General features: G+C 38.8%; 2 protein-coding genes across 2 annotated transcripts in view; one reads left to right on the top strand and one right to left on the bottom strand.

Moving 5' to 3' along the window:
• Positions 1-1,294: 1,294 nt before the first annotated feature.
• On the top strand, positions 1,295-5,765 carry LOC112051296 (uncharacterized). Its single transcript, XM_024089881.2, has 6 exons — positions 1,295-1,434; positions 2,007-2,505; positions 3,027-3,295; positions 4,052-4,251; positions 4,592-4,703; positions 4,999-5,765. Exons 1-6 carry the CDS (start codon positions 1,357-1,359, stop codon positions 5,110-5,112), a joined length of 1,272 nt encoding a protein of 423 aa, XP_023945649.2. The 5' UTR covers positions 1,295-1,356; the 3' UTR covers positions 5,113-5,765.
• A 520-nt stretch (positions 5,766-6,285) lies between these two features.
• Positions 6,286-14,402, bottom strand: part of LOC112051290 (inverted formin-2) — a 117,502-nt gene continuing 109,385 nt past the window's right edge. Inside the window, exons 19-25 of the mRNA XM_024089870.2 lie at positions 14,014-14,149; positions 13,413-13,538; positions 12,661-12,798; positions 11,916-12,069; positions 10,093-10,211; positions 8,831-8,938; positions 6,286-8,515 (exon numbers count right to left, since the gene is read on the bottom strand). Of these exons, the coding sequence (XP_023945638.2) occupies positions 7,107-8,515; positions 8,831-8,938; positions 10,093-10,211; positions 11,916-12,069; positions 12,661-12,798; positions 13,413-13,538; positions 14,014-14,149 (2,190 nt within the window). The 3' untranslated portion in view covers positions 6,286-7,106. The remainder of the gene's footprint in view (positions 8,516-8,830; positions 8,939-10,092; positions 10,212-11,915; positions 12,070-12,660; positions 12,799-13,412; positions 13,539-14,013; positions 14,150-14,402) is intronic.

Here is a 14,402-nt window from a genome sequence, read left to right on the forward strand (position 1 = left end):
GTCTGGCTGGTGGGAGGCTTCGGCTGTGGCTAGTTACCACCGTACCGGCAAAGACGTACCGCCAAGCGATTTAGCGTTCCGGTACGATGCCGTGTAGAAACCGAAAGGGGTTTGGATTTTCATCCTCCTCCTTATAAGTTAGCCCGCTTCCATCTAAGACTACATCATCACTTACCATCAGGTGAGATTGTAGTCAAGGGCTAACTTGTAAACAATAAAAAAAAAATTGACAACAGCACGTCTATAGAATAAATAAATATAAATAGTAGGTAAGTACCTAATATAATAAACGCGATAGTCTGTGTGGATATAATGTCAAAGTCACAATTCATTTATTTCAATTAGGCTTAGTTTAAACACTTTCGAAACCGCATGTAAATATTAATGGTGATAATAATTGGTTGAAAACTTAAATTAAAGTTACGATGGTTACAAAGGTGCCTTGGTCCGAGAAGAGCCTACAACAAAATCAGCCAGGGTTTTTTTTTTGTTTAACACCATTTTAGTTCATCAACATTACCAACATAAGTACAGGAACTCTATTACGTAGAGGAAGGTGGGACGTCGTTGAACAATGTCAGCATCACATTATTCAATCTACGGGACCCCTCTGCTGTAAGCATTTCAATCACAACTCCCGCTGAGTAGGTTCCTCATGATTTTTAACATTTCAAGACTGTCCTTAATTGATTTTTAACTTGATGCAGTCTTTTACGTATCATGGGCACATTTTATAACAGTGTTTAATACCTATCTATAGTGTTCTGGTATACTATATAAATAGTGTAAAATACCTATATAGGTAGGTATAATATTTAGTACCCACTACGGTTACGACTGTAGTCTAAACAAACCAAACCAACCAAGAGAACAGATCTAAGGCAATATTAATTCTTAAGTAGTCAGTTAAAAAGAGCCACTAAAAATTAAACTCAGATTTAAATAGCGTTCTGGGGACTGATTCAGAACCTTGTGGCAGCAATTTGCAACTTTAAGTGGAAACGGGATAAGTTATTAATGAAAATAACTCATTCCGTTGCCACTTAAAGTTACAAATTAAAAAGGCACACATAATTATTAAAAAATATTAAATCTCTATCATTTCTGTGTCCAAGGAATTCTTGAAAAATTAGTTTGTACTTCCCAACGAATTTAGGGCAAAAATTCCTGTCCAACCTGCTCTAGGCATTTTGCATAAACATATATCTCTAGTATAAAATAGTTACAAAAAATAATCTATGCAGGATGGTTACCCTATATTTGCAACATAATAGACACCCATTACCTACTGATCAGTACCGGTGGTGTTGCATCCATCATCGGAAGCTAGCCTCAGTCGATATAGTAAACACTGATATGACTAGCGTAAATTTGGAGTTTCTTCAGGACCTCATAAAGGAGGAGCATCCTGATGTTACTTTACAGGACTTTGAGGCAAGTTGCATGTTGATATTTCATGATCTTAAAGGCATGTTGACATCGGTGACTAATATAATCGGAGATTAATTGACTAACCTCCTCCATTTCCAAAATTGTATGGTGCACTAAATATGAAACAAATCATTATGGTGCAGAAAGACCATGCTTATTGATTATCAACAATTATCAAGCAGCATTTCGATCTTTGTAAGAATACGCTCCAGTAAGATAATGTTTTCCACTTGACTAATCTTAAGTGAAAGTCGCCTTAAACCGGCTGCATAAACATGTGATTTTAAAATATCATCAAATACTTTAAAATCACAGGTGCACGGTTAACGTCAGGAATTATCAGACCTTACTTAAGTAGGTACACTCCAAAAATCGTGGATCTATTTTTTACATTTCCACTCAGGTGTTCCCTGTCGCCAGTTGCTCAGCTTCGCGACAACTTTTCAAAACTACCGTTAATTATCAAACTTTAAGGATCTCTAGCCAAAGTGAAGCCTAGTGTTTGAAGATTGAGGACATGATGAAAAAAATGGCTGTCCATCAGTTCTTACGAGTATTGTTGTTTACATTCACAGGGCGCTCCGGGTTCCAAGCGCGGAGACAACTACACCTCAATGGTATACCGGATAAGTTTAAAAGGCACCCGAAAGCGTCTCGACACAGATGGCAACGAGGTGTACGAATCTTGGCAAGGCTCCATCATATACAAATGTCTGCCAGAGAGCATCATATGCCGTCAAACCTTCAAAAGCGATGAGCTGTTTTGCAATGAGGTTGCCTTTTATAACAAAATATGGCCAGCATTCTCCAATTTTCAAAGCAAATGGGAGAAAGTTTCGCATCCATTCAAAGCTATCCCCACGTGTTACTTGGCGCGTAACGATTTGGTTGTCTTGAAGGATTTGAAGGAGCTCGGCTTCGTGATGCTAGATCGTAGACAAGGGTTGAGTATCGAACAATGCTATTTTGTTTTGAAGCATATAGCACAATTCCATGCCATTTCGTTGGCCATGAAGTACTATAATCCGGAAGCGTTCTATGAACTGCTGAATGTTCACGATGGTATTTCTGAAGGTTTGTATCTCTTTTATTAAATGCCTGTAAAGCCTAAAATCTTTGTTAATAAGTGAACCTAACTGTCGTTTTATATTTTCTTGAATAAGTATAAAAACATTCAGAAAGTAATTAATATTTATGTTTTTTTTTCCTTTATCAAGCCTGCATTATTTCTTTCTGCAGTCTGCCGTGCCGTGATATCCCAGTGGATATGACCTCTGCCTCCGATTCCGGATGGCGTGGTTCGAATACGGTTGGGGCATGCACCCCCAACTTTTCAGCTGTGTGCATTTAAAAAAAATAAATATCACGTGTCTCAAACGGTGAAGGATAAATATTGTGAAGAAACCTGCATACCAGAGAGTGGTGGACTAATTGGCCTGACCCCTCTCATTCTGAGAGGAGACTCGAGCTCAGTAGTGAGCCGAATATGGGTTGATAATTATGATGACGTCTTTGCCGTTAGGGTGGTAACTAACCACGGCCGATGCCTACCTCCACATGCAAAATGCTAAGAAAAACTTTCATGTTAATTACAGTATTCTTCTTGACGGAAAACATAGAATACTACAGGACCTACTACACAGAAGCCATACGCAATGCCATCACAATGGTGGAAGAAGAACTCCAAGATGTGCCCGAGAAGGACAAATATTTGGAGCCTTTCAAGCGGTTCTGCTCTGAGGACACCTTCTTCCACACCATGGTGGACCGGGTGACTCCTCGAGAGCCGCTGGCTGTGATATGCCATGGCGATTGCTGGACAAATAATTTCTTATTCAAATACGTCAATGGTGACATTGCTGAGGTGAGATTCTTCTAGTTATTTTAACGTCTATTAAAAAAGTAGGTGGTAGAACTTTCAGAGTTAGTCCGCGGACGATACTGCCAAACAGCATTGCTATATACAATATTGAAGGAAAATTTCATTAATAGGGTGCTAGACCGATGGACGTTTTTATATTTCAGTCAAGAAGTACCTACTGTTAATCTTTTCAGTAGAATCTGTTATTCCAATTCCGTAGACGCACCTACAAACTGGACTTTAAAAATGCTTCTACTTTAGGTAATACGAGTATGTACCTACCTATAATTTTTAGTAGTAGAACTTTTTGTGACAGACCTTGTTCTCGCTCGGGGAAAATTTTACTGCCGCCCGCCTATAAGCTATTGATGGACACAGGAAGCACTTTGAAGGTCATGTTCCTGCATGCACTACCCTTCGCAATGTCACTCAATAGAATGATATAGAATTATGAATACATAAGCGATGGTTTTACACTTACCACAATCATTTAGGTCTTCTTAATCTCCTTAACCACTCACTTTTGGCAAAGTGGTCGTGGTTGCTGCGATGATCGATGTTTTCTGTGCAATGCTCCTCCACTTTTGGTGATTGGCTGCATTATGGGAACACTCTACCACGGATCATCAGTATCCAGTGTATCAGAGTAATCCTAAATTCTGGAGGTGTGGCAAAGTCTTTCCTTCCTTTAGAATGGAATTGTTGGTTCTGAACATTGACTGACATGACAATGAATTTAGTTTGTTTGAAATTCTCCAGATGTACATCGTGGACTTCCAATTAGTGCGCTACGCGTCCCCAGCATCAGACCTGGCCTTCCTCATCTACCTGTGCCTGGATAAGGAGCAACGTACGGAACACCTGGACGGACTACTGAGCTACTATACTGACGAACTGTACGCCAAACTCACGGAGATGAGCGATGGAAATATCATGGATAAAGATACCCTGACTGATATGTGAGTAGTTATTGTGTAGTAAATTACAGGCACATGAGGATAAGCACTGTGTTGCTAACTATATTGATGCTGTGAGATCCTGGGTTCGAGTCCTGAGCCTCTAGATAACTAGATTTTCTTTCTTCCAAGAAATTTTCTGTAGCAGTTATAAATGAGAAAGTTGGTGGTATTCAACCCAGCGCTTGGGAGAGCTCTTTAAGCTATCGGTCCCGATCCTTATCGTTCAGTTGTTTTGCTATGCGGTTTTCTACTCAGGAGGATAATCATTTTGTTTTTTTTTTTTAATATCATGGAAAGTACTTAAGTACTAATAAAAACCAATAATCTTTATTAATTCTAGGTTACAAGAAGAGTTTAAAAGGAGCAGTCACTTCGGTCTAGGGAGTGCGTTGGATATGTACCCAATTCTGACTTGCGACGGAAACGAAGCACCTAATCTTTATCAGGAGAAGGTAAGCCTCATCTGTTTTTTCTGTTATAAGTTTGACATCGATGTGTGTGTCTCTGGCATTCTAGCACTCAATAGATGGATCGATTTCCAAGTGTTTTTTTTTTCATTTGAACCGTTAAAGACGCGTGATATTCAATATCTTAAAATGCGCATAACTGAAAACTTGGAGGTGCATGCCCCGGACCGGATTTTAACGTACATCCGGAGGGTGGATGGATGGATATGAATCCACTGTGCTATCCACAGCTCATGTGTTAATATCTTGTAGTGATGATCGAATATTTATTTTTTAACAGGAGAGCGAAGTGGTGGACCCGTCAGAAATGATGCCAGTTCTGTCATCCAACGCGAAGTGTCGTAAGAAAATGACAGACTTAGTCATAGAGCTGGTGGACGGAGGGCTACTGTAACTTCGTCAAATCAAATAAAAAATGGATCGTCATCATCATTAACAGCCGATGGACATCCACTGCAGGACAACGTAACATGATGGTTATCAGCGACAATGATTATTGGTACCATCATTTTGTGGTAGAGGAAACACCTCTAGCAGGTTCCAGGACTTGTGACTTTTGGTGTAAGGGATCCCTTTAAAAAGCATTAACACTCATCTTCCCTGCCCGACAAGTTCTCCATGCCCACACTAAACAATTCATGATTATTATTATCATACACCATACTTAGAACATTATTTTTAGCAAAAAATATTATTTTACAATATCGCTCCCGTGAGCAGCGTGACGGCATGCACGCTGCCTAACAAAGAACTGAACTCAAATAATCATCTTTGCCATTTTGTCCTTCATCATAATGCGCATCGCGCTTTATTCGCCTGCGTGGAGACCCTTTTAGGATCTTATCATGTTGGAAACTATTTTAGTTATTGTTTTTTTTGTTTCTTTCTGTTGTGCGAAATTTCGTTTTTTCCTTGATAGTAATTGATAATGAGTCTACAGTGGACCGCGCTTGTCTAGAGCGGGCCAAATCACGCTTGACATGAAGATGATCATTTAAGTACGCGAAGATATTAAGATAGGCTTAGTTTATTGTTAAATTAATGATATTAAAATGTTACCTATAACATAAATGAGTTTTCTTATCCCCTGGTTTATTTTAACCTTATTTTAACTCCACTTAGGGTCAAGATACAAGATATATATATAACATGCGATCAAAGACGTGAAAAGAAATAGACCAGTAGATTTCAACCAGTGGGGACGTAGTCCCAGTCCCAACGCAATGAAAGTGATTGCGATATTTCCTGTAGCGGTTGACTTTTGTTCAAACCGATTCCGGAGGGTGTGGGCTCGAATCCGGTCCGGGGCATACACCGCCAACTTTTCAGTTGTGTGCATTTTAAGAAATTAAGTATCACGTGTCTCAAACGGTGAAGGAAAACTTTTTGAGGAAACCTGCATACCAGAAAATTTTCTTAATTCTCTGCGTGTGTGAAGTCTGCCAATCCGCATTAGGCCAACGTGGTGGACTATTGGCCTAAACCCTCACATTCTGAGAGGAGACTCGTGCTCATCAGTGAGCCGAATATGGGTTGATAACGATATTATATAAATAAATAACAACTATTCTCTTGACGAATATAAATTTATTGTTTTCCTTTTAGTAAATAAAATTTATAAACACGTAAAATAAGATATTGGTGTTAAAACATATGTTTACTTGGTGAAGATAAAATATCTCTAGATAACTATTTAAAAATAGCTTACGTATAAAATCAGATCGTAATATTTTCATTGAAAATGTGTAAACATTTTGTAAATTGCATTTTATCAAAAATCACATGCATATGTGTAAAAGTGGGTAGTTAGAAAAACTTTGTGCAATGGTGATTGGACGGATTTTTTTTAGAAAATAGTTTTATGGATTTATCAAAAATTAAATTATTAAAACGAAAGTTATATCCAAAATTAATTAAAAATTAAAAATCACTGGTATGTTGAACTTAGAATAAAATGTTTACATTACCCGTACAAAATCGTGGCACATTAAAAAAGCGTAAACCTAAAAAAAATTGATCATTTGGAATTTTTCAATTATAAAATTAATAGATAAAAATTTTTCGTAAAAATTACGTACGGGCCAAATTATTATGACAATAATAATAATTCTTAACGCATTTTTTTTTTCTATAATTAAATTATAATTTCAATTCTAGACAGATCTAGGTGTTAGACTTAGATTAGACTCAGTCATTGAAAGCTTCAGATTTTTATTCATTGAGATTCAGCACCGTTTTTATCTGAAGATTCCAATAATTATTTTTTTTTGTTTAACAATATAATTGGTTATTTTGTGTTTTATAATACTATCGCCCTTGGCGTGTCAAATGTAACATTTTTCCAATTGTAGACATGTTTAAATAATCTTGTCATACAAAAACCCCAAATCAATTCTGTTTCACAGTAGTTTTCAATCCTGTAGGGGGAGTTGTACCTCTTCCTTTAGAAGCTTGTGTGGGTCTCATGAACCCTGAACTTTTGGTAGTCGTCTTCATCGGAGGTCTCGCAGCACCCACAGAACTTCCACTCGAAGAAGACCTGGACGCAGGCATCCTGGATATTGGCTTTGGAATCGGTTTCGGAGCTGGCTTCACTGGGACGGGAGCTCTTTTTACAGTGGCTACGGATGCCGAACTGTTCAAAGAGCTTCTGGAACTCCGTAAAGACGCCCGGGAAGCAGACCTCTCGACTCGTAAAGAGCTCGCCCGTTTTGCGAACGGCCGCTTCGGATCAAACGGTGTCCGCGGCGGCGTTTTTGTCTCTTTGGTAGGTATTTTCTTTGGGATTTCTGTGGCTTTCTTCGGCGTAGGAGATTCACAATCCATGTTACAACCCGACGAAGCGCCTTGGGATGCGCTCTCTGAATTCAGACTCTGCGTCTCTTCGAAACCTTCGTCATTCAGTTCGTGCTCGCTCTTGACTTTTGGTATCCTTGGGGACGTTGTCCTTTCGGTTGTGACAGGCTTATCCTTCACGTTCAAAGATCTTCTGTAAGCACTCCTAGACCACACACCTGTAGGTGTCTGCGTGGGTGACTTCAATTCTCTGATGGCTTTCTGGACGTCCTCCTGATTTATCGAAGTCTGCCGCCTCATCCTTGAATATGGCACCGATTTGTTATCTTTGGCTGGCGTTTTGTCTGTGCTTTGGGTACTTTGGTTTTTTAGTCTGTCCTGCCAACGTCTCAAGCGCACCTCCTTCTCGTCTTTGACCACTTCTTCCACTGGTTTCGCTACGGCTATCTCTTTTGGCGTGTCAAGTGGATATGACGCTTGGATGTCTAGCTTAGACGGTCTGATAACTTGTGTCTCTGCGACGAGCTCCGTTGGAATCTCCGGTTTCTTCTCCTCTTCTGGTGAACTAGACTCCGGAGTTCGTTTGTACCGTCTCGTCCTTCTGGCTGCGGAGAATCTGTCGAACTGTCCGTCGCCTAAAATTTCCTGACACAAATCCTTCATTTCCGCTGACGCTTTATCTGTGAGACTAGAACTTGAAAGGGAGGGGTGGAATTTTCGACAGGGTTCTCTTTCTGGTGGAGGATTGAACATTTTCCTTTGCACTGGCGGTGTTTCGATGTTGTCGGAATCTATGCCAACTCGGTCGGCCCTGTCTGTTTGGTCTTTAGCACTGGTAACGGTGATGTCGGGCAGCTTCCGCTTCTCCTCCTCACAGATGGACACGAGAGGCTGCGGGGACTCTATCTGCGGACGCGATCGTTGTCTCCTTAGTCGTCGCATTTCTTCGTTTTCCTCCGTCTTCCTCCACGGTAATCTTTCTTTTGGTTTCGGTTGAACATCTGGAAAGCACAGAAACTTTCAATTATTTAACAATACCAGGTTTTAGAATCTAATATTCTGTCTACCTACTACTGGTCTATTTTTCATTGGGTTCACTTTTGGTTGAAGTTATTAAGTGATTAGCACTCACCGGCACAAATAACTACTTTGTCAATGCTCGAAAATGAGCGATGTATGCTCTTTTATTGAAGCGTATTTATCATTTTTAAAACACTGAATACTCTTTAATAGGAACCTTTGTGTATGCTATGTCACACACGGCAATATACTGTCGTGGCGCCTTTTTTTTTTAGAAACGGAGAATTTGTTCTTACCTTCGACGGCTTCGATGGCGCGCACGAGGTCGTTGTCGGTGGGCACGGCGGGGCGCCACTCCGCGCGCCCCTCCGCCAGCGTGTCTAGCGTCGTACTGCGCTCGCTCTCTGCGTATAAAATGAGTGTACTTTAGACCACACCACTGAAGTAAAACTTCTTTAGCTCTCTCTCTCAACGTCCGTTCGCCTCACCCGATTACACTTTTTGTTACGCATTCACTGGCTTACTCCCCAAATTAAGCGCGTGTAAATAAGTTTTACCTCAACATTTTTACTCTTCTAGTGTATGTATAATGTTACCATAGCAGGACTCGTATTGGAGAACTGTTGATTAGAACATAAATGTAGATATTATATCCTTTTGCCCGGGTAAAGCGCAGGGAAATTTAGATTTACCGGTAACCACCTCTGTTCCCTTTCGGGAGATCATGGACAATGGATCAATAGAATAGGGTAGTTGACTCATATCAAATTTAATATAAACAATATTAATTTCGCATAGTACTTAAATGGAATAAGGGTCCGAAATATAATTATCAATAATAATTAATAAATTTAAGGATTTCTTATTAAACTTAATTTAAAATTTTGTTTTCAAATTTGCCAAATGTCAAAAACGCTGTCGTCCATTTTCTGACGTTCAATGTTACTTGATGTACTAAACGTTAAACTAATTGTTATACCAATATTTTTGTCAAACGCTCCGTTTGTAAGAGATTTGTTATAGTGACGTCATGAAACAGTTGAAACATAGACCGTCATGGCCTACAAGCGTTTTGGATCATATTGTCAAAAATATATTTAAAAACTAAATTTTTCATTTAATTACGTCTCAATAAAAAAAAATTCAATCTTGTAAAACGAAAATGTGAGCCGTGATAGCCCAGTGGACATGACCTCTGCCTCCGATTCCGGAGGGTGTGGGTTCGAATCCGGTCCGGGGCATGCACCTCTAACATTTCAGTTGTGTGCATTTTAAGAAATTAAATATCACGTGTCTCAATCGGTGAAGGAAAACATCGTGAGGAAACCTACATACCAGAGAATTATATTAATATTCCGAGTGTGTGAAGTCTGCCAATCCGCATTGGGCCAGCGTGGTGGACTATTAACCTAACCCCTCTCAATCTGAGAGGAGACTCGAGGTCAGCAATGAGCCGAATATGGGTTGATGACGACGACGACGACAAAAACGATAATGAACTATTTAAGACCATTTCAAAAAAGTGTCAACTACCCTATTATGTTAGTAAAGTGTGTACCGGAATCGTTTTCCAAGGAGCGCCGGTGCAGCGTGGCGTGCAGCGAGGGTGCGCGACGGGGCCGGCGCTCCTCCTCGCTGCTGGCGCGCAGCCACGACTCGATCTTCTGGCGCCATTCCCTGGGAACAAACATCTCACTAGTTCAAAAAGTCAAAAAGTTTCTTGGTTAAACTGTATCAGCGAAGGAAACTTTGTTTTGTTCGCTAGCGTGAATTTAATTTTGAATTTCGAACGTCAAGACGTACAACGTACTAAAGACTTCGAGTACTTATATACCCACGACGGGGCGTAATTTTTTTAAAATTATACAATCAATGTCCCCACTTATCTCCAAAACTACTAGTCCGATTTCGAAGCAGTTTTCAGTGATAGATGTATGATGCATTTTTTCTTTAAGTAGTAGTACAAACTGATACAACTACGTCATACTTAAAGATAATTGGATAAAACTTGATAGGTATACGTCGGCTTGTCGCCATCGGCGGAGTGAGTTATTTGATCGGTTAGCAAAATCTACGTTAATTAATGTGATAATATTAGAATCAAGTTTTCAAGTAATTGTGATTTAATTATTTACTGTTTTAATAAATAAGACTGTAAAAGGTTGATAACGTGACTCTTGTCTAATAGCATCGCGTCCAAATGGCGCGTAGCCGGTATGTTTGACAGAGTGAGGCACCCTGCCCCACTGTAGTTTGCTAATTGAGCAGTTCAGTTGTAATCGCGTTCTCGGAATTGATAATCGTCTTCCATTTGTTAAATAGTGAAAGTGAGAAGTTTAGGCATTGTTAGTTACTTAGCTGGGAATCAATACGAGCGGAGAACATGTTGTAAAAGGATCCTTTAACCCTGCTACTAGTGTTTGCCAGTCCGTGATTTCGCTCGTGCTTGACTCTCTACTATACGATAGTTAATCCTGGTTTACATTTAATAGTATCAGCTCTATACTTGATCAATATTGTAGTTAGAGGGTAGAACTGTCGGTCGATCCAGTAATGATCGATGTTACTTTGTGTACCGTACCTATCTGCCATCCCTTGACACGTAAAGCTTAGAACCTGCCCTGAGGCTACGGCTTCTCCGTTATCAGAAGTGGAATTTAGTACATTCGCCTTTATATATATTTCTGAAGAAATGTTAGAAACTCTAAAAAGTTTAAAATGATATGCAATATCGAAAATTTGAAAGCGCCAACATATAAATTACCATTTTTAATTATTAGTACAACAGTATTCATAAACCAAAAAAAATATATATTAGGTATTGTAATTTTTTTATAAATTTTTAATAGTGTTAAAGGAGAAGGTCCATTTCAGCTCCACTCTTGTACCCCGTATCATTAAAATTTAAAAATACAAGGATTTTATTAAATCTTTAATAATTATTAAAGAGAATAAATTTAACTAACTAAATAAAATTAAAACCGAAGTTTTTGAGTTATATAAAGATGGCGCCCTTAAAGAAACTATGACATGACAATTGACAGCAAACGTCAAATCGATTACTGCATTGAAAACGTCATTTATCCGCTATTATTACACATAAATAGTGTTGCATTTCTTGGGAGAGAATGAATATTATTTCGCAAGAAATAAAGTAAATTCGTAGATTTGTTTAACCGAAAATAGTTTAAAAAAATATTTTCTTTTATTTCCACCAGGGTACAATGACTGATCCTGGGCTCCATACTATTTTGGACCATCTACTTTATATTTTTATAATTTAAAAAAAGGACATATTAATAAATGATAGTCAGAAGTCAGTCGATAGTCAGTAGAAAATTATTGTCATATTTGACAAAAATCTTGTAAATGGTTCCGTACTTCGGTTTAGCGGTGGTAGTGTCTGGTACGGCGGGCGACGGCGGGGAGGGTGGCGAGGCGCGCGGGGAGGCGGGTCTGTCCCTTTCTCCCGTTCGCTCTCTATCGGGGATCTCGAGCCGCGCGCGCACCGGACCACGACGCGACCACGAGCGATCTGAAATGAATCGTGTGTTATTGTAATAAGGTCTAAAATTGAACATTATTTCTTGAAATACAGTATTTTACGACCTCCGTGGCATGGTGGTATGCGCGATGGATTTACAAAACAGAGGTCCTGGGTTCGATTACGGCTTTGCCGATTGAGGTTTTCTTATTCGGTCCAGGTCTGCTGTGGCTAGTTACCTTCGTATCAGCAAAGATTTAGCGTTCCGGTACAAAACTGAAAAAGGGTGTTAATTTTCATCCTCCTAACAAGTTAGCCCGTTTCCATCTTAGACTGCATCATCACTTACCATCAGGTGAGATTGCAGTCACAGCCCAACTTGTAAAGAATAAAAAAATGTGTTCCCTACTGCCTACTGTCTTGTTGGTCTAATGGTTCATTTGCTCCTTGAACCTATTCTGTTGTTTGGGTCTGTCATATAGACATTAGTATCGAGGTGGACTATAGTAACATTTATTCTTCCAAGACGAATTTTCAGAGATAATAAAGAGAGCGGACGGATAGACAAACATGGCGAAATTATAAGGATTCCTTGTGAGCTACGGAACCCTAATTTTTTTTATATAATAAATAGTGTATTACCCAGGCTCCCCCAAGCACTCCTCTCTCTCAACTCGTTGGCAGCAGGCGAGGAGTGTCGCAGGAACTCCAGCAAGCCATCCTCATCGTCTCCCGGGCTGGCTCTACTCCTGCGCCGCAGGCTACCCGTGGGAGTCACGTCTGTATTGATAAATCAAAATAAAATAAAAATACTCTTACCAAGGGCTAAGGGTCAAATGACTCCTGGGCTGTAGGCCTAATATGCGCGTCACGAGATATCTTTTGAAAGACGAAAAAATACTCTCACTAAGAAAGTCGACTAGAGACCCATCGATCTCCCTTTTTTTAAATTTATTAATATGTGTAAACTGTTTTTTTTAGGTATAGAAAATTTCAGTTCAATCATTGGGAATTACTTTTTTAAGATTTCAAACCAGTAAACCAGTAAACCGATTTTAAATTTTTTTTCACCAATGGAAAGCTACGAGTATACTATTATTAACGAGTAACATAGGTATTCGTATTTCGTATCATTTCGTTCATATTTCCACGGGAACAGGAACCACGGCGGTTAGTCCGTTACAGTTTGTTTCATGTAGGATGGTGCGGGTGACAGTTCGTTTCACTCTCGAAAGTTTGCCGCGATTCACGATAATAGTACGTATTATGAACGTCATACAGGCATCTGTCACCGTACCCATGCTATCTAAAAACACTTTAGTTCTATTATAAAATTCAGGATATGACAACAAAGAAATACATTACAAATTAAACAAATGAATTTTAAAATATACCTGGTGAAGGCGATGGATCGTGTGATTTCCTTAAAGATCTTCTACCCAGACCATTCCTTATATCCAATAACAGAGATTCCATGAGCGACTCGCACTCCGACACCGGTGTACTGCACATACTACCACCTGTAACAAATATTACATCAATATGCTTTAGTTTCTGGAATCAATCATATAAAGATACACTAATCTACTTTCAGTTGAATATTAAGAAACTGTGATTAAAAAATATCATGCCCGTAATAAAGCATTGACGATAACATGTATAAATAAGAGCGGACCTCAAAGACACCCTTGTAAGACAATCTTTTACATTATATCAATTATGGGAACATTTTTTTTTGTTCTGCAAAATTAATAACAACAATAATTCAAAATATTGTGAAATTTATTTAATTTTATAAAAATATTTGAAATAGCTGTAAATGTGATGTTCGACTTAGTCAAATGCCTAACTTAAAACTTTTGTACTTCACATTTTTTATACAATTGTACACAAGATTTAGATAATTTTGTATATCTGTATTGAATAATAATCCAATTCTAGGAGTTATTTTTATTTCAGTATGTAATGAATAACGAAGTGCTTTATTGAACGAACCTGCCCTAGTCTTGGCTACGTTAATGGCCGCCTGGTCACGAGCTCGTCTCCTGGCAGCTGCTTGTTCCTCATGCGCTCTTCGCCTCTCATTGTCGCTAACTGCTGATCGGAACTTGGTGCAGAATGTCACAAATATCTGGAAAAATAATAAACCAAGTATCTATAATATCGTCGGTTTTACGTGTATCTTCAACTTTTCACATAAAATATTTATATTATGATCTATTATTTAAAATACGATTAGTGTGATGAAGACAGCAGATAAATTAAATAATAAAAATACATAAATTAAGATATTAAGATATTTTATTTAAAATAGCATCTGGTGTTATCTTGTCTACTTCATAATTAATACCATAAGACAGAACCGTCTATATTCTATATACTCA

The sequence above is a fragment of the Bicyclus anynana genome, chromosome 22, assembly GCF_947172395.1.
Source record: "Bicyclus anynana chromosome 22, ilBicAnyn1.1, whole genome shotgun sequence".
In the NCBI taxonomy this organism is placed as follows: Eukaryota; Metazoa; Arthropoda; class Insecta; order Lepidoptera; family Nymphalidae; genus Bicyclus; species Bicyclus anynana.

What these genes read in the sequence shown, in the direction of transcription:
- LOC112051296 (XM_024089881.2), top strand. Translation starts at nt 1,357, where the DNA reads ATGACTAGCGTAAATTTGGAGTTTCTTCAGGACCTCATAAAGGAGGAG. An exon ending in TTACTTTACAGGACTTTGAG is followed by an intron (nt 1,435 to 2,006) that starts GCAAGTTGCATG and finishes TTACATTCACAG; the next exon opens with GGCGCTCCGGGTTCCAAGCG. An exon ending in TCAATGGTGACATTGCTGAG is followed by an intron (nt 3,296 to 4,051) that starts GTGAGATTCTTC and finishes GAAATTCTCCAG; the next exon opens with ATGTACATCGTGGACTTCCA.